At 42.8% G+C, this 20247-nt stretch overlaps 1 protein-coding gene across 1 annotated transcript in view; it reads left to right on the forward strand.

Annotated features, from left to right (window-relative positions):
* The window catches only part of INPP5D (inositol polyphosphate-5-phosphatase D), an 84590-nt gene that overhangs the window by 52417 nt on the left and 11926 nt on the right, over window positions 1-20247 (forward strand). The window contains exons 14-23 of the mRNA XM_063132395.1: window positions 230-326; window positions 4878-5016; window positions 8161-8269; window positions 10261-10349; window positions 10536-10617; window positions 11292-11381; window positions 11831-11944; window positions 14917-14999; window positions 17837-17924; window positions 19189-19338. Coding sequence (XP_062988465.1) covers window positions 230-326; window positions 4878-5016; window positions 8161-8269; window positions 10261-10349; window positions 10536-10617; window positions 11292-11381; window positions 11831-11944; window positions 14917-14999; window positions 17837-17924; window positions 19189-19338 — 1041 coding nt within the window. The remainder of the gene's footprint in view (window positions 1-229; window positions 327-4877; window positions 5017-8160; window positions 8270-10260; window positions 10350-10535; window positions 10618-11291; window positions 11382-11830; window positions 11945-14916; window positions 15000-17836; window positions 17925-19188; window positions 19339-20247) is intronic.

Here is a 20247-nt window from a genome sequence, read left to right on the forward strand (position 1 = left end):
CGGATCAGTCCCCAAACCTACACTTGCCTGGAGTTGAAGTAGTTTATTCCCCATACACACATCCCACACACCACTGCTTTCATGGGGAGGGGGAGGACTTAAAATCAAAGATTTGCCAGGCTGAAATGCCCAGCATTACCTTATCACATAACAAACCTTACTTTACCACCTTACCACATAACGTCCCATTTCTTGATATCTCTGCTTCTTGTTTTGTTTTTCCTCTCAGGCAACAAAGGAGCCGTTGGGGTGTCATTCATGTTTAATGGAACATCCTTTGGTTTTGTGAACAGCCATTTGACTTCAGGGAGTGAAAAGAAACACAGGTAAATTATTAAGGCCTTCCTGAAGGCCACTGGAGAGAGCTGTTGTTGCTGACAGCAACAGCATGACATGCTGTGTGTGTGTGTGTGTGTGTGTGTGCGTAACATCTGAACAGCAAAAGGAGTGTGCAGAAGAGAAGTGCTGAATCCTCCCCTATCCAGCATCTTACCTCCCTACAGGCACTGTCCCGTCTCTGGGAGATACATTCAGCAGCTTGCATAGCTCCTTCAGTGTTCTGGCATTATATAAATATAATAATAATAATAATAATAATAATAATAATAATAATAATAATAATAATAATAATATATTTATTATTGCATTTATATCCCGCCTTTTTTCCTCCAAGGAACCCAAGGCGACATACATAATCCTCTTCCTCCTCTCCATTTTATCCTCACAACAACAACCCTGTGAGTTGGGTTGGGCTGAGAGTGTGTGACTGGCCCAAAGTCACCCAGTGAGCATCCATGGCTGAGTGGGGACTAGATCCCAGATCTCCTGACTCCCAGTCCAACACTTTAGCCACTACACCACACTGGCTCACAGCCCCATCAAAATTGGAGCCACCAGACACCACTGGCAAATATATAGTGTGTGGGGCTGTCGTCACAGTGCTGAGTTGGCACTGTTCTGTCGCCAAAACCCATGGTATTGCTGGTGCAGGGTGGCATGAAGAGTAGTCTTCATGAAGAGAGGCAGCATGGGCTTTCTGGTGGTCATTAAGCTCACCAGGCCCACCCCTTGCTCTCTGCCCGGGTGGACGGACCAATCAGGGTTCGCCATCCACCCAGCCGCACCTCTGCCATGACTCCGGAGTGAGTATAGACAGCAGATGCACCGTACTTACCTCACTCCAGAGAAAAAAGTCAAGGTAAGTCCCCGACTTCTTTCTCCGCACCTTTGCTGAAAAGCCCCAGGGTGTGTGCATGGTGGCTGTTGCGTTGTATAATTGATGCAGCACCGCTGTGCACCCACCCTGGGGCTTTCTGTGAGTTTAGACAGCCTCCAAAGTCTTCCCCCATCATATCCAGTTTGGCCTTTTTTATGTCTGATCTAGGCCTTTCAGGCAGGAAGGCCAATGGCATTGTCAAATGACCAGTAAGCCATGCTCAGAATCTTTCTTGATCTTACCTACAGCAGTGTAGATGCATTATTTCCTGCCTTTCCATTATGGCCACCACTAGATTTCAGGGGCATTTTTATTTAATTTGCCTTTTTCTGCCTTGGAGGAAGACATCTGTTCTATCTACAAGAATGGGTGTTGTGTTCCCCAGAGGCAGTGGATGCATACAGGGATAAAGGTTATTTAGGTGTCGCAATGTGGAAGCTCACTCATGGTATTTTCTCAGTGCAAAGCTAAGGGCCAAAGTACATGTTATTCTAAGCACTAATTTTCTAAGTTGTGCTTTGCACTGGGCACTTCCTTCTTTCAGTAAAAGCACTGTGTGGCACCTGGATCCTGATCAGGGTGGCAGGGCGTGTGCCAGTGGTTAACTTTTTCCTCCTTCTGCCATTTTTAACCAAAATAATCACCCCATCCTACTATGAGCATCATCAGATGAGCGTTTTATCGCACGCTCGCTACCGCCCACTTATAGATGTTTGTGCGTCCTTTAGACGATGACAGCCGCCTCCTGCACACCTCTCACTCCTTCCACTCATTTTTCCATTGCAAAATACACCCCTTTCAATCCGCTTCTTTTTGAAAAAAAGTTATGTGCCACTATCTCCTGTGTGCAGGAAAAGCAGCCTCTGAATGGGCCATGTGGTCTTTGTTTACTTCCTCTTTCTCTCCCCCTGTAAAGAGATCATCACTATTGTGGGACAGCAGCAAGAGGCCATAGTGACGTAGAGAAACATGAAAATCCCCTGTCTGATGACGCTCATTGTCCCCTGAAATTGCCCATGACTGCAGATAGCACTTTTGAGGGCTAATAGCAGCTGGGCAGGAAAATGGCATGGGGGAAAGTTCCTATCTGAATTGGGGCTCCGTGCAGCTGCTTTTTTCTGAAAAAAGGAAAGTAGCCGGAGCTAAGCGCACTTTTCAAAAAATGTACATTTATTGTTAAAAATGCATGGCTAATATAATATGCAGTTTGACCTTGAGCTGCACTTGTAGGGAGAAATGCAGCTCAGAAGCCTCAGCGAAGGAACATATAGAATTCATTCAAAAATGCTGTTTATAGGCAAAGATGCACAAATTATTTAACTTGGCCCTGCTGAATTTGGCATAAGCTTCCAGGGTGAGATTCTGCTGCTGATGTAAACAAAGCTCTCAAAGTTTGGCCAATAAAGAGGCTCGGGTGCCTAGGGAACTGCAACATGCTTTCATTTTTCTGGGTGAGAACGTCAGCTCCAATACAGCATACCATCCCCAGCCTAATGAACACACACACACACACACTGTACCTAAGTAGCCCAGGCAGCTGTAACTATAATTATAACATCTCTTGGTTAAAAAAGAATAGCTGAGAACTGATGTTTGCTTTTGTGGTTTTTGTCATGGCTCAGAAGGGATCATTCCCGAAGAACTATAGTAGACGGAATTTAACAGTTTGTGCTTGTTTTGTTTGTTTAAATATATTTGTTAGACATATAGCCCTCTCCATTCCGTGGGCTTTAGAAATAGAAATCATACAGATAAGCCTATATAAAATAGAGGAGTCAAGAGCTGTGTTAAATCACAGTACTTTTCCTTCTTCCATGCCCTAATTTCAGCTTCCTGCAGCACTTGCAAATTCCCATAGCAACACATCCTGCAGAGTCATCTATCTATCTATCTATCTATCTATCTATCTATCTATCTATCTATCTATCTATCTATCTTTTAATGGCAGCACCTTGTTTTTACCAGATTTCTTTGTGTTTTCCAGATTAACTTGCATTAGGGCACAGTGTTAACTCATGGAATGATTCATAGGGCCTGTTCAGACAACACGCTAAGCCATGGTTATGCTGCTAAACCTTTTGCAGCAAATGGTTAGCGAGCTTGTTTAAACCGTGGTTATGTAGCCACCCTGGTTTACACAACATGCCAAGTCATGGTTCACACAACATGGTAAGCCATAAAGACTGTTCAGATGACATGCTAAGGCATGGTGGTTAAGTATTTTGAGCTAATCACTAATGGCTTCATGTGTCATGTGAACCATTCCTAACCATAATGGCTACATAACCACAGTTTAAACATGCTCACTAACCATTTGCTGCAAAAGGGTTAACCATGCCTTAACGTGTTGTCTGAACAGGCCAAATGTTTCTCTCTAAATGCTTAACCAACGTAGCTTAGCATGTTGTCTGAACAGGGTCATGGTCACCCTTGCTGTTCTCTGTGACTTTTGGATTGTATAGGGATAATTATATTTCAGAGACTTGTGGTGCTTCCAGACAGAGGGTAGTATTCAATACTGCCACTGTGCCTTTGTTTGTTCTGTTGGGCCTGTGGGACCAACCACTAGCATTTCCTAAAGCAATCCTGGAAATGAGCAGAGATGCTCATTGCCAGAACAGGACAGTCAGTGGAGCTTGTGTTTGCAAATTCAATTGATTTGCCCCATTCTAGAAACGAGCATTTCCGCTTGCTTCGGGATCCGCTAGATTCCTGTTGCACTAGCTGAGTGGGTACTACTAGTGAACAGGTAGTGTTGGATACTCTGGCTCCTAGCACTACCAACCAGATGGCATATCACATTGCTCAAGAATCAACCCACCAGAGAGGCGTTTTGGGGATCAGAGGGGGCTGAGGGCGGAGAATAGGGGATGGAAAACCTTCTGTGAACTTTCTTCTGTTAAATTACTTTAGGATCCAAGCTAATGTGCTCTCTCTCTCTCTCTCTCTCTCTCTCTCTCTCTCTCTCTCTCTCTCTCTCTCTCTCTCTCCCAGAATCAATACCATTTTCTTTCAAGTTTTCCTTTGGTGTGAAATTAACTAGACCAGAATCTACTTGCCTTGAGGTCTAGTCAATGTCACTAGGGGAAGTGGTTGTCATTAAGAATTAGGGAAAGGGAAAACAGACAAAGGGCACAATCCTGCATTTTTAGACAGAAAAGAGTCCTACAGCTCCCAGCATTCCCTAGCCAGCCATGTTGGCTGGGGGATGTTGGGAGCTGTAGGATGTTTTTCTATCTAAACATGCATAAGATTGCACCCTAAACAGGCTTTTTCTTCCTGCTGTGAGGCTTCAGCTTCACTCATTTAAATGTGTACAGTTACCAAGCTAGCAACCTGTGCTGGATTAGATAATGCCACAGTAGTGCTAAGGGGAAAGTCACTCCTGTTGCTATACAGAAATGATTATCTGTCAGTACCCTGCCTGTGGAAGGTTGGGACAATAACTAGCCAAGAACGGAAGGGATTTATTCTGAGCTGATCTATTCCCCACCCACACCCACCCCTTGCCTCCAGGTAACTGCCTCAGTTGGTGCTGCTGTTGATGAGAGAGCATATTTATTTATAACAGTATTTACAAGGAGAGTCACAGCAATAAGTAAAAACATAAAATACATGAAACCAATGTACAATAAAGTGGGTCCTTCTCCTGTTTTATTAGGCGAAATCAGAACTACACGAGTATTCTGCGCTTTCTATCACTGGGAGACAAGAAGTTGAGTCCATTTAACATCACTCACCGTTTTACTCATCTCTTCTGGCTTGGAGATCTGAACTACCGCTTAGAGTTACCCCCAACGGTTAGAGAGCCTCTTTGCTTCCCTACTAGCTAATAGTACTTAGCATTTATACAGAGCGGTTTTGAGTATTCAGAGCCCTTTCTGTCCATTATTTTGGTAACTTGTTCCATCCCCATATTACAAATGAAGGATTGAGGGTGAGAAAATACCAAGTGAATTTGTGGCTGAGATGGGATTTGAACTCAGGCCTTCCTGTTTCACAGCTTGTACTCTTAGATATACATAATTTTAGTAGTGAACCCACTGTAAAAACACTCTCACCTACTGCCTTCTCTCCTGGATTGAGCTTAAAGGAAAACTGCTTTTCTGGATTTCAAAAGAAGCTAGGTTTTTGCTTCCAGACAAGGAATTTATTGTGGAATTGCAATGGCTCATTCACTTATATTTTATAGGGGTCCATATATACATTTGTAACCTTCCTGTGTTCCATCTTTTTTCCTACCAAAGGAAATCTGCCTTTTTAAAAGAAGGACAAAAGACTAATGTTTCACTATTTTTCTATTTTCTTTAAAATGTCTGTTTTTGATGTGGGCAGTAACCTATCAGGCAGGTGAGTCTGTCATCGCTCAGCATACATTCAGTATAACCTTTGCAGTGGGTGCCATTTTATAAGTTGTTAATTAATTTTTCAAAAAATCTTTCAAGAAATGCTAAAATGTTTTCCTGGCACCACTTAAATGAAACAGTATTTCTCTCTCTCTCTCTCTCTCTCTCTCCCCATATACGCACACACACATAAGAACATGAGAACATAAGAAGAGCCCTGCTGGATCAGAGCAAGGGTCCATCTAGTCCAGCATTCTATTCACACAATGGCCAACCAGCTGTCGACCAGGGACCCACAAAGCAGAACATGGTGCTACAGCACCCTCCTACTCATGTTCCCCAGCAACTCGTGTATATAGGCTTACTGCCTCTGATTCTGGAGAGAGAGAGAGAGAGAAAGAGAAAGAGAGAGAGAGAGAGTTAAGTTAAGTAGGGGATCCCGTTCCATGCACTGCAATTTTAGCAAGGTGGTTAATAGTAGTAGCTGGAATGGGTTTTGAAATTATTATTTTTAAAAATTCTATTATAACATTATAGCACCATACCCCTACAACAATACTGAAAAGAAAAAGGTCTACCTCTGTAATGCTATTATGCCAGCTTGTTTTTTAAAAAAAATCATTTTAAAAAAATAACCTTTCTGGTCACCACCATTAACTTCCTTGCTAAAATGTGAATGAATGAAAAGGGTTATTCCCCATAGTGTATTATAGGCGCATAATACTATAACATTCTTCCATCTGAGTAGTATTTCATCATTATATTAAAGTAGCCAGAAAAGTGGTCTAGCACCACCTAAATGACTGATTTTAAAAAATAAATGGACGATAAAATGGTGCCCCCTGCAAAGGGTATAGTGAATATGTGATAAGTTAAGTTGCCCGATAAATCACTACTCACATCAAAACCTGAAGCCTTAGAAAAGACAAAAAGGTAATGCTAAGGGCACTACTATAGCTGGAACTTAGTGGGATAACTCCATCAGACGAGGGTTTTATTGAGCACTTGTTACTGGGCACTCACGGATTTTCATGGGTCTCTCTCATGATGTCATCTGCCTCCTGTGCACCTTCCACCCCTTCTAGCCTTCTTTGCATGACAAAACCTCCCCCCGCCCCCCCCCCCCAGCAAGTCTGACTTATTTTTTGGGACGGAACTTGCGGCTATCCTCTGCTTTGCGCAGGAGAAGCAGCGGGATCAAAACAGCCCACTGAATGGGCCACTTGCACGCTGTTTACTTCCCTTGATAGTGTGGAAAGTCAATTGCAATCCTGCTTGTAGTTTACAGCTGAAGAGCAATGATCTATTAGGCTAGAAGCAATCTAACTGGAAGCCTCCCAGCTTTCATAAAGTAAGAGTATTAAAAATAAAAACAACCCCAGACAAGACTGTCCCAAGCAGTATATAAAGTTGTATTAGGGACATGGGAGATCAAGCTCCAAGTTCCACTTCAGCAACAAATCTGGGACTAGTCTATCACATCCCCACTGGGACAATAAAAACATCGATCCACCTTCCTCAGTAGCGATTTTGAGTGGAAAACAAGAACAGAACAGAACGTTCAGTGGGAATGTTCTCTATAAATAGTTGATTACTGAGTTGCTTACACACCAGTGATGCTTACCTGGCCCATTGTTCTTCCCCAGCGTTCAAAAGAGCAATTCCCCAAACTTAATAGAATCTTTCCGGACAGCAATAACATAGCCCAGATCAGTGGAGGCTGGTGGCTCCTCTTTCAGTGGGGTGGTGAATCTGCTCTGGATTTCAGTCAGACCCAGTCAGAACTGTAAAAGAGCTCTCCAAAGTGCTGAAGCCATTGGGGTGGGTGGGGGTTCAGCACTTTGGAGAGCTCCTTTACAGTTCTGACTGGTTCTGAGTGAAACCTAGAGTGGATTCGCTGAAATAGGATCCACCAGCCTCCACTGACCCAGATTATATCCTGGGTAAGTGAATAGAAGATTGCAGCCATAAAGCACAATCCTAAACATGTCTACCGAGATGTAAGTCTCATTGAGTTGAATAGGCCTTACTCCTGGGTAAGTATGTCAGTCCTAGGCAATACAAATACCTAAAGGTCCAGTTTGATATGAACGAGTGTTTCTGTATTTTGTTGTGATATTGCTGGTGTATAAATTCCAGTGTAATAACTTAGCCTGGCATGGTGTTGACAGAAGCTAGATTAGAGCGGCAGCCCTTGGAGATGAGTTTTTAAAAACTTTTCCCCCTTCTGCCATTTTCTTAATCTAATCACAAACACACACATCCCACACTGCTGTTCATGGCCACAAAGGCAAAAATACCTGCATTTCTCCCCCAACAGAGCAAACAGCAGCTTTCGAATGTGTGCGATTTAAGTTGGAAAGTGGTGTCAGAGGAAGGAGTTAAACGCCAAGTCCTTCTACACTGCTACCCCAAACCAATTTTAAGAATATAAGTGTCAGGAGATCCATGCACATGTAAGGTGTTGCTTCACCCTGAGAATAGGTATTTGTGGCTTCAGATGCTAGAGTAGTATTTACTGGCAAGGGAATATTTGTAAAAGAAAACAAGAAAAGAGAGGGATGCACCAGCCATGATGACATTTCTCCCTGTTATCAGGAAGCAGAGAATATCATCCAGAAGATTAAGCAGCAGCAATACCCAGAGCTGCTGAATTATGACCAGCTCCTCATAGAAAAGAAGGATCAAAAGATGTTTCTGCAGTTTGGTAAGTTTATTGTTAAGTTCTGCTCTTAAGCCTAGAATCAGATCATTCTTCTCCTTGCTCTGCCTTCACTGAAAAACACTCCTGTGAAGGGGGAAATCAATGAAGGGCAATGCATGCAAATTGAACGGTTAACGTGCGTAACAACCAGCCGTTGTACATATTTCCCACACCTCACAGAAATCTGTCCATGAACAGGGAGTTGCACACTTTTTCTGGTCAATTTGAAGCCCTCATTCCTCTCTACTCAACACTAGTTGAGACCACAGTTGTCCACTCACCACTGTGTGTGTTTGGATGGAGTGTGTTTGTGTCTCTGTGGATTCATGCACACCTCTCACATGTCCATCAATTCACACAGCTGAGCAGTGGGAGATAAGGGAGTAGAGCAGAAGATCAAGATTAACTTATCTACAGCCCAGTTCCCTTCTCCCACTGCTCAGCTGTTCCCTATTGATCAGCTGAGCTGCATATGAGAGGTTTAACCCTTCTTTCTCCCTCCAGTCTCATTAAAGATTGCTTCCACCCACTCACCCAGGCTGCTATTAAGCTTTATAGCAGCACATAGAGTTCATTAGGAATGCTGAGGGAGAGGGAAGGGTTAAATCTCCTCTCCCTGTGATCTCCTCATACACTGTTCAGTTGATTGGCAGGGAACAGCTGAGCAGCAAGGGGGAAAGGCTGCAGACATGCCCACTTTCCCTGCTGTACAGCTGATTGGTGGGAGGGGATGCCTCAAGTTGCATACAATTAGACCATGAGCTGCAAAAGACCTTTTTATTCTCTTAGTATTTTAACACTTAATTTTAACAAATTTAAATTTTACTGTTTTAACTCTGTATTTGAATCCTATATCAATTTTGCTGCGTGGTTTTATCCTGGTTGTGCTTTTTATACTGTATTTTGTAATTGTGCTTTTAACCTGTTGGTTGTTTTATTGTGGTTTTAATTTTTGTGAACCGCCCAGAGAGCATCGGCTATTGGGCGGTATAAAAATGTACATTTTCAAAGTGCTTTAAAGCGCTTTAAAGGCAGTAGTGTAGATCCCCCCCAGAGGACAGGGCTCCTGTATCTTTAACAGTTGCATAGAAAGGGAATTTCAGCAGGTGTCCTTAGGAGGCATGCAGCACCTAGTGAAACTCTCTCTTTATCACAACAGTTAAAGCTGCAGAAGCTATTCTAGAGTCACCAGATACAAAAGAGGGCAGGGCTCCTGCAGCTTTAACTGTTGTGATGAAGAGGGAATTTCACCAGGTGCTGCATGCATACAAATGACTCCTGCTGAAATTCCTGTTTCTATGCAATTGTTAAAGATACAGGAGCCCTGTCCTCCTTTTCATATGGTCACGCTATGTATATTGAACAGAGAACGTACAAAAATGTGTTGAAATCTGCACATTCCCCAAGGCCAGCTGGACATCATGCATATTGAACAGAGAATGTACAAAATATTGCCAAAATATACACATTCCCCATGGCCTGTTGGGAGAGTATATTTATAGTCTGGGAGATACACATAATTCCCTCTTCATGGATAGATTATGTACCCATTCTCCACAAGTTGTGGTGAATATGCATAACGGCTGGTTGTTATGCACATTAGCCATTCAGCTCACATGTTTTTAGAATATTTTTAGGATGTTTTATATAGTATGTTCTTAATTCAGTTTTATGTATTTTTATTTACTGTTGTTCCCCGCCTTGATCAAAATGGAGAGGTGGGTAAGAAATTATTATTATTATTATTATTATTATTATTATTATTATTATTATTATTATTATTACCCCTAATGTATACAATGTTTGCAGTGGAATGCTATAAAAAGATGCCCAGTCCATATGGTGAGAGATCACAAACAAACAGGTAACCATGCACCACATGGGATGATTTACAATGGCATCCATGAGCTGACTGTAACGCAATGTATGCACTATCAGCTGTAGGCTTTGGGTTTTTAGTAAAGTTTAAACAACCTGCCATCTGTCTGTTTCAGATGAGGAAGAAATAACATTTGCCCCAACTTACCGCTTTGAAAGGAACACACGGGAGAATTATGTCTACACCAAGCAAAAAGCAACAGGGGTATGCCATAACTTCTAGCATATTGTAATGTTTCAAATTGTGTCTATTGGCAGAACTGTTTCTCTTTCTATAGATAGTGCAATGAGGAAAATATAATTGAGAACAAGCTGATGGCTTTTTGGCAGCAAAGCTTTCCTTCTGATGGAGTGACGTGTTCTTGATTATTGGTTCTTCTTTTGTTTGCAGATGAAATACAATTTGCCATCCTGGTGTGATCGAGTGCTCTGGAAATCATATCCCTTGGTGCATGTGGTGTGTCAGTCTTATGGTGGGTAGATAACAGATTGAAAATAGCGGAGCTGGTTTAAACGGAAATGATTCAGAGCAGAATCTGTAGAACTGCCTTTCGCTGCCAAGTTCTCGCCAACAGATACATCCTCTCCTTCTCTCTGGCTTGGAATGCCTGTTCCTTAAACTCAGAGGTGTGTTGGTCAGGGACTGGGCAATGATTTGCGGTGAGAGAATGCACCTTGTAAAAGTCAGGATGCCTTCTTCTCCCACTGCTACCAAGCAAGAGGAACCTCTCCATCCTGGCAATGAACTGTAGGATATCCCATCTCCCCCAAGTTAAGAGCTGTGCAGCAAGTGTGGGCTGATGTTCAAGAAAAAGTTGTACATGTGTTTGTGTGTGTGTAACTACAGCCCTGTTATCAATCGCCACTCACCTTCAGAGAGTGGCAGGACCCAGCGAAGGAACTCTAAGGCAGGTTTATGTGAGAAAAGGCGGTCCTTCAAGTAATCCGGTCCTGAGCTATTTAGGGCTATGTTAACAGGGTTGTGTACCAGATGAATTGGTGATCTGCCTCATCCAGTACACATACACTCACCCCTTGAAGATATGGCATTGGTTTCTATGGAGCCCTTTGAGGATGAGACGACTTACTTGACCTTCTTTGAAACGTCAAGAATACAGCTACTTAGGGTTTGCTTTTCCTCTCTTAGGATGCACCAGTGACATCATGACAAGTGATCATAGTCCAGTTTTTGCTACATTTGAGGTTGCTGTCACATCTCAGTTTGTCTCAAAGAATGGTGAGTAAATGCAATGTAGGTTTTTCTTCTTTTCTTTATATTTTATAAGGAAAGTTGCGGTGGACAAGGCTCTAGTTCAGGGATGGACAACGTTGGGCATTTTGGGGTCAATCTCCCCACCTCCTGAACCTGCTGTGGGTCACATACCCACTGCCTACATGCCACAAAAAAAGGGTGAGAAAATGGGGGTTGCTGTTGTTTGCTGCTGAAATTTAGTGCCAAACTCCTATGGACACTTAGGATGGACAAATGTTACTTGTTTACAAGCTAAATTTGTCCGTCCTGAACCTCAGTGGTTGTTTGCTGCTAGATTTCAGCAGCAGGCCAGGACTTTATTCATGTTTTTTTCTGTGCGTGCTTTTCATGTATTGCTCACCTCTGCTCTAGTTCCTTTGAGAGCATTGCTGAAAACACTGCCTTAGCCTGATCAAGTCTCCTCCTTTCTGCAGATGATAAGTACACAGACTCTCTGGGACAGATTGAATTCCTGCACTGCAGTGCTACCCTCAAGACAAAGTCTCAGACAAAATTCTACATTGAGTTCCACTCCAGCTGCTTAGAAAGTACTGTTTCACCTACCTTTTTTATTATAAAGAGGCTCATAATCATAATTATTTAGAAGACTGTAATAGGGCAGGGGACAATTGGGGGAGGAGAGGCTAATTTCACTTCTACATCATTCACAAGCTTGTAAAGTATTTCTTTAGTTACATTGAAATGTATATTAAAAATGTAGTAAAAAACATAGGGCAGTATTCAGTGCTGCCCATCTGTGAGTGGAGCCCACCACTGCTTCTATTCCGTGAGTATCTAGCAAGCTCACCTGGCCTTCCCTGTTCCAGGAACAAGCTTTTCTATTCATTTCGGGTTGCCCCCAGAAGCACTAAAACTCAGTTCTGCAAGCGATGGGCACCGCTTGCAGAAGGGAATCGTTGGGGGCCAACCACTTGCACGAGGTCTCCTTTGGATACTGCCCATAATCTGAATGTATCCTATCCACTTTGTTGAAAGGCAAGAAACTTTGTTGTGGTAACTCTTCAGTCTTATTTGCTATCTTTTGCTCAGCTCTGGTTTGTTCCTTTCACTTGAAATCTCATTTAAAACTTTTTGTTTTTATAATCACTTTCATGAGCACATTTACAGACTTATAAGATCCAAGGGCTTTTCCATTACAATCAGGCCTGCTTCTCTCATTAGCACTTTATGTTGTACCTGTAAAATGTTTGATGTGTACACCTAAAAGTGTGACATGTGGGCAGTGATGGGGTGCACCTATTCCAGAGGAAGTTACGGCACTCGGGGCTCAACAAGCCAGTTGAGGAGAAGAGTGGTGAGACATTTAAGAGCTGCCCCCCTTCTGATCCTTCCCTCAACCAGAGAGAATTTGGGGTTGCCCTGTCAACCTGCCATCTGATCTTGTAGTGCTGATTTGAATGCCAGGTCAGTTCATAATAAGACATTTATTATCCATGTTCTAATAACAAATTCAGGGCCCAACTTGGCACATTATTTTTTAAAATCTTGGTTGTAGTAGTTTTTTCATGACTCTCAATTTTACTGTATTATGTATACATTCTAGGTCATTTTGTGGTATTGAATGTTTAATTTTTATGTAGGCTGCCCTAAAATCCTCTTTGGAATGAGGGAGCAGTGTATAAGATCTAAAAATGAATAAACAATCATGTTTACTGTACAATCCTATACATGTCTACTCAGAGGTAAGCCCCACTGAGTTCAAGGGAACCTACGCCAGATAAGTGTCTATAGGATTGTACCCTCAGATGTATACATTTATCCTATAGACAGCCCTACATGCTACATGTTTTCATTTATATCCCACCTATTTTCTATGATGGAACATTGAGGGTTCCTAGGGGGGTCTTCTCCCATTCAGACACTGAGCAGACACTGGTCTACTTAGCTTCAGTGAAATTGCTGCATCATGTGCCTTCACACCTTGTCCTGGAACTTAACTGCACAAGGGGAAAAACATATATGCTGCTCAGGGGGGGATCTACACTACTGCCTTTAAAGCGCTTCAAAGCACTTTGAAAACGTTTTGAAACCTGAATATGCAGTGTGTCCTGGGCCTAAACAGTTGTCAAAACATAAAGCGCTTTAAAAGCACTTTAAAGCAGTAGTGTAGATCCCCCCCTGGTGTGGAAGAAAAGTGGGATATCAGTGTGAAACATCAATTTTAAATGGTTACTCTTTAGTATTTGTGCATAGGTTATTTCACAAATCCTGGGATCCTCAATGGCTATAAACCCTTACATTTATACCCATGATGGCTATGGACCATTGAGTGTAGCACAGCCTGTAGATGAGTTATTGCACAATACTAACCAGTGGCTGGCAAGGTGGTTATATTCAGCATAGCAGAGTCAGCTTGTTCTTCTGTGTGTGTGCGTGTGTGCGAGAGAGAGAGAGAGAGAGAGAGAGAGAGAGAGATTATCTGTCAACTCATAAGACCAACATAATGTTGCATGATGTTGTGATATTGTTCTGGCACTGAATGTATATACTGATGCAGCAGGCCAGGTCTTTTATACACTTATTTGTTTATCTTGCCTTCAGAGTACACAAATCATGGTTTTGTACACTTCTGCACACTGATTTAGAAAAGCTTGCAGAGGCACTCAATCAGTTTATTATCCCCATGACAAGTGATTCAGACATCATTTTTGCTCCACCGCAGTGTAACTCAGACTGAAAAGTAAAAAGAGTAGACATGTAAACTGACTCTCCTAGGGTTATCCGTCATCGCCTTCTATTTCATTGGAACGTAGATGAGAGCGCTAAAACTTAATCAGATTGTGAAGTGAAGCCAATAAAAATAGTTAAGCCCTCGGGAGATCAAGAATCAATATATGTTAGGGGTCAAATAATTTGTGCAGTGTAATGATTCTGTAAACAACTATATTTTTGTGGTTAGAATTATATTTCTGCATACCTGAATCAGAGTCGTTTAAGTAATGTGTTGGTACGTGCCCAAAGTGTGTTGATTATGCTGTCCCCTCTTGGGCAGAGTCGAAAGAGAAATAGTGTGCCTCTACTGTACTCCTCACATTATTCACTTCTCATAGAGCTCTATTAACTCAGCTCCACACACAAAATAGTTTGGCTATACAGAGATTTGCATACATTTCTATGGAAACCATGTGTTAGGAATCTTAAATTAGAATTTTAAAAATGTGCTATCTTGAGTGGCGTAGGAAGAGCTGTCATGTTCTCCTTATCCTCTTGTCCATGCAAGCGCTGAGCCTCCTAATGTCTTTTTTAGCTGGAATGAAATAATAAAAAGACAATACGGGAAGGCCATTTGCAAAATGTACTATGTAATCATTCACTTAAGATCAGGTCCTTTTATACACACAGGTGTGTTACATTCTAGTGTCCAGAAAGAGGAATAATTAGTAGTTTCCCTTTGCTGCCAGGTTTTGCTTTGCTTTGTTTTTTGTTTTGCAAACATGTCTGCTTGTGGTACATTTCTCAGCGGGCAAAAACTGTGGGTTTTTTTCTAATACTTTTGCAGGCTTTGTAAAGAGCAAGGAGGGAGAAAATGAGGAAGGAAATGAAGGGGAACTGGTGGTCAAGTTTGTTGAAGCTCTTCCTAAGGTAGTCTGACAGTATGTTTTTGTACTTATTTTCACAAAGTTATTCCCTTGTAGCTTTGCTGTAAAACATATATATTGGGTTGCATGTGAAGATTATGCACAGTACATACTCAGTCACATTGGCTGTTTGCACAATGCTTCTGCAAGTCTCTGATGATACTACATAGATTCCCCGTGGGACAGGATATAGACAACGGAATGATCATCTTGCACCACTTTGCCAATGTTAGTTTTACTTCCCTCATATTGAACAGGAGGGAAGTGAAATTGACAAGTTTCTTCTCTTACCTTCTGGGGAGAAATTTGTGACAGAAAGAGAAGGAGCCCAGAGGCTTTAAAAAAAACAGTTTGGGGAAAGATCCATGGGTCGTTTTGCTGGGTGTTTGCCACCATGGTTGTTTGTTTAGAAGGCTAGACAAGCACCTTCTGCACCACTTGAGTTGTAAGCAGGGAAGGGCTCTGCTTTTCAAGGCTGGACTGCGGGAAGGGGTGTGGGTGTAGTCTCCCGTTCCATTCAACTTTTCCCAGCATATCATATGTTTCAAGAAAAAGTTGTGTATTTTCCTGCAAATAAATTTGCATAATTTCTGGAAAGTTTTTTTTTTTAAAAAATGCAAACGTCTGTGGACTCTGTACAGCCTAGGGGGCTAGTTCACAGTGGATTCCATGGATTGGATTCTTGAAATCCGAACTCATTTTAGTCCATCTCGAACATCCCTATTTAAAAATAAACTGAAGGTGTGGGGAGTCCAATTTTGATCAGAACCCTCATGTGGGTGGTAGTGTGGATTTAACCTGTTACTCCTTGCTAGACTCCCAATCCAGATCAGGAGGGGCATACCTGCAGTTTGCATTGGGGGGGGGAGTCCCATTTGCTTCAATGGGAGCGTTTGTACCCAAGGCAGTCATGGGGGGTGCATGATTTGTATCAGGGCCAGTGTGTGTGGGGGGGGGAGGGTTAAACCCCCTTTACTCCCCATGCCATAGTCTCAATCATTGCTAATTGCATAAACAGTGTCTCCTCTAGTTTTGTCCTCAAACTGTCTTGTCAGGGAGAGGTTTTTGCTAATAGACAGGCTATAGAATACTTTTTGGAGGCCCTGCTCCAGATTCTTACAGTAAATGAACATATGGGGTAATTAAATGGCTTGGAAGAACATGTTGAAATGCAATTCCAGCTGGTGTCCTTAAAAGGATTTCCAACTAAGTACTGCCAAGTGAAATCTAGTAGCCCCAATTAGTTGTGTGTGGAGTGTTACATTCCAGACTCCTACATAACAAGTATGAGAAGGGAAAAGACCTAATGGTTGATTCTCTCTGAACTTAATACACTGGGCCAGTTTTCATGATCAAAATAAGCCCCCGTGTTTTCCATGTTAAGCAAAAAGTTGGGAGAATTGCTAGGGAAACATGGGTGGATGACAAAAAGGCAACAGTGTCATCTGGAGCGCCTGTGAAATGTGAGTGAGTGAACCAACATGATTCCTCAGTAAAGCCTTATCTGGAGAAGCCCTTAGAGTATACCTGCTGATTTAATAACTTGTTACATGATAGAAGAAATTGTATGATGGGGTTTAAATTAAGAGGGATTTCCCTCAACAATCAATACTTGTGTCCCAATATCATCTTAGTCATTTTATCTTTTATCAACTATGCGCCAACATTCATATATCCGAATCTTAAACACATTCTTTTGAAGCGTGTCTCATTGATGACTTAAATCCATAGAGTTAGGGTACTTACACTGGGTGAGACCAGTATTGGTAAATCTAGCAGGTTATTATTGCATAGGCTGATTGGCAGCAGCTGTCCAGATTCAAACAAGAGTGTTTTCCAGCCCTACCTAAAGATGGTAGCGATTGATACTGGCCTGAGACGTCCTGCATGGAAAGCATGTGGTCTGTCGCTGGTTTTTCCCATGAAACATATGCATTAAAAAGTCTGATTTCTGCTCCAGATCTTCCATCCTTTGTTCTCTTGCTTTGCAGATATATCTAATTTCTTGTACTTGCTTAATGACAGAGACTCCTTATTATTAATGCTAGGGGATTTTGTGATGATAAGGCCTCTACCAGTGATTAAGTGCCTGTCACAGAAGGGCTGGCTATTCAGAAGTGTTTTTGGCCCCATTAACACGATCAGGGTAAAGTATCCACAGAGCAGGGAGAGGTAGGAAAACCGTGATGCTCCGACCCGTCACACAACCGTTACCTCACAAAGCACCATAATTTATTTATCCCTCACCACTCTGTGGATAAATTTGTGCCCCCCCCCACCACAGCACCCATGTATCCCAGTGGGTGATGTGGCACAATTCAGGCCATGGCAGCCTCCCCAGTTGGGGAAAAGGCAGCGTGACCAGAGAAAATGTCCACCGCAGCAATAGTGTCCCCAGAAAGTGGCGGCGGACTCTATAGGCACTGCCATTGTTTCTTGTTTTCCCCCATTTTGAGGCCCCAAACCCATGGAGTTCCCATCACATGAAATGGGAACCACTGTGGATGCCAGCTAGCCATCTTGCAGAAGGTGGGTAGTGGGCATAGGTACTTGACCCGCTGTGGGGAGGGAAATCTGCTGCCACATGACATGCTAACCCACCATGGATTGCATTTTTGAGCGATCCGTGGTGGGTTAGAGTGTCATTTAAACAAGCCCTTTGACTTATATATTCTGAGGCTGAAGCTTGCTGATTGCCATTAAGTGAGCTGTTTTGATCATAAACATCTCTGGCTGCCATTGACTGAACTGCTCTTACCCTAGAGAAGGTGAGGGCAAGCAGATGGTGCTTATACGTTTCCTTCTCAAGTTTTACTGACCTCTTGGAGCTTTTCTTTGCAGCTGACTCCAATTATTTCAGATCCAGAGTACCTACTGGACCAACACATCCTGATCAGCATTAAGTCATCAGACAGCGATGAATCTTACGGTAAGCCTTTACCCACAAAGGTTATACATGAGTCAAACTCTGCTTGCATTATTTGGAGGTCTGTGGTGGGGGGATGGCTTGGGAAGAAAGAATGACAGCAGAAAGTTACAAATTCTCTTTCCTGCTAGAGAAATATATTACAGTGGCATATGCAAATAAAATGCAATATTATGTGCTTCTGAGAGCTATGCGCCTTTGAGGAAGGAGCATCATCTCTGTACATTTACCCACCCCACAAAACAGACCAGTTGCTTAATGCACATTTGTTTTGCAGGAAGATTGTTTTGCAGGACAATATCATTAAAACCTGTAAATGTTTCTTCTCCTTTAATACTACACATTTGATACATAGAAGAATAGGCTACTTCCCTTGCAGAGAGAGAGAAATCCATTTTTGCGCTCCTAGTGATTACAACTCGGTCAGCTACAATAGTGTAGGGGCGGAGTCTTGCTATTTACTGTTTTACTCTGTACAGCACCATGTACATTGATGGTGCTATATAAATAAATAATAATAATAATAATAATCTGCACATCGGCCCCAGAGCGCATTTATGCGACCCCAGGGCACCCCGAAAACGATAGTCTGTACTTGTCTGTAAAAAGAAACGAGGAAGAGACGCCGACGATGACGCCGACGACGCCAACCAGCTTCCTGCTCCCCGGCCGGCTCGGAGAGCTCTTTTTGAAGGAGGTGGGGTAGAGAGCTTTTTCCGCTCTCCACCCAGCTCTCCGTCCCGGCCGGGGAGCAGGAAGCTGGGTGGCGTCGGCATCGGCATCAGCGGCGTCTCTTCCTCGTTTCTTTTTACAGGCAAGTACAGACTATTGTTTTCGGGGTGCCCTGGGGTCGCATAAATGCGTTCTGGGGCCGACGTGCGGATCCACCCCTGTTCTGCTGGAGCGCAGTCCACTGTGAAGTTCTCTTGCAGAACAAACATAAGAAAAGCCCTGCTGGGTCTGATCAAAGATCCATTTAATCCAATATCTTGTTTCCCACACTAGCCAGCCAGATGGCTCTGGGAAGTCCACAGTCAGATGAAATGAAATCTGAGCTGAACAAGAGCTGACACTAATTTTTCAAGTTGTCTTTCCATGTATTTTACAGCCAGCACAATTCTATACGTGCCTACTGAGAAGTAAGTCCTATTGAGACTCAATCCAAGGGAATTGTGTATAGGATTACAGCCTTAAACTTGTTTGCTGAGATAAATGGGAGCATTGGGTTGCCATTTTAGTCTAATTCTGTTCCGTCGTTGTTTTCTAGGTGAAGGCTGCATTGCTCTTCAAAGTGGAGCTACAGAATCCCAAGTCCCTATCCAGACGGTGCTCACACACCATGGCGAAAAGACGGGTACCTTCCAAGGGGAATTCAAGCTACAAACATCCCAAGGCAAACAGAGAGAAAAACTATACGGTGAGGCTCCAGCACAATCATATTCTTGGCTGGGAAGGATCTAAGGGTGCTTTCAGACAGAGGTCTTCTACTGTGACCAATCCAAAGGCAGTGTGCAACTATTCTGTCTTTTACTCTTCCGTTGATTTGTTATGGTAAGAAAAAAAGGCAGAAGTGGTGGAAAAACACGGGAGAGTTACAAACGGAAGACATCTTCTGGAGCCTGTCTTTTGCTGCTGCTTGGGTGGACTATGAGGTTGTTTGTGGTACATGACTCCGTGGCCAGCATGCTCCCAATCAGCCACTTCCACCTGGAAAAGCCACAGAATCGGAGAGGCCTTTTATTCCGTTTTTAGTTAAAGTGGCTCCAAGGCAGTTGCTCTGCAATGTGCCCCCGTGTCTCCGCATGAAATCCTGGCCTTGCCTGTGACCTAGGTGTGATGTGGGCTGCCCCTTCCCCCATTCACTTCTTTTCCTAGTGTTCCTGTTGAGAGACATCTATGCACTTCCTTATTGCTGCGCTAATTCAATTCTCTGATGCAGTGTTAACTCTGGAGCTGCATTCCAGAGTTGCGAACAGGGAACTGCATTAATTCACTTCTTTGAATTTTTTATTGCACACTCGCTACTGTTATTATTATTATTATTATTATTATTATTATTATTATTATTTATATAGCACCATCAATGTACACTTACGGATGTACACTTACGGATGTTCACATGTCCTTTAGATGATGACGTCCACCTCCCGTGCACCTTCCACGCCTTCTGGGCCTGTTTTCCATCACAAAATGGACCCCTTTTAATCTGACTTTTTTTTTTAAAAAAAAATGGAATGTGCCGCCATTTCCTGTTGTGTGCAGGAAAAGCAGCACAGTAAAAATGGCCCCTGAATGGGCCATGTGGTCTTTGTTTACTTCCTGTTTC

This window comes from Elgaria multicarinata, chromosome 8, assembly GCF_023053635.1.
Source record: "Elgaria multicarinata webbii isolate HBS135686 ecotype San Diego chromosome 8, rElgMul1.1.pri, whole genome shotgun sequence".
Lineage (NCBI taxonomy): Eukaryota > Metazoa > Chordata > Lepidosauria > Squamata > Anguidae > Elgaria > Elgaria multicarinata.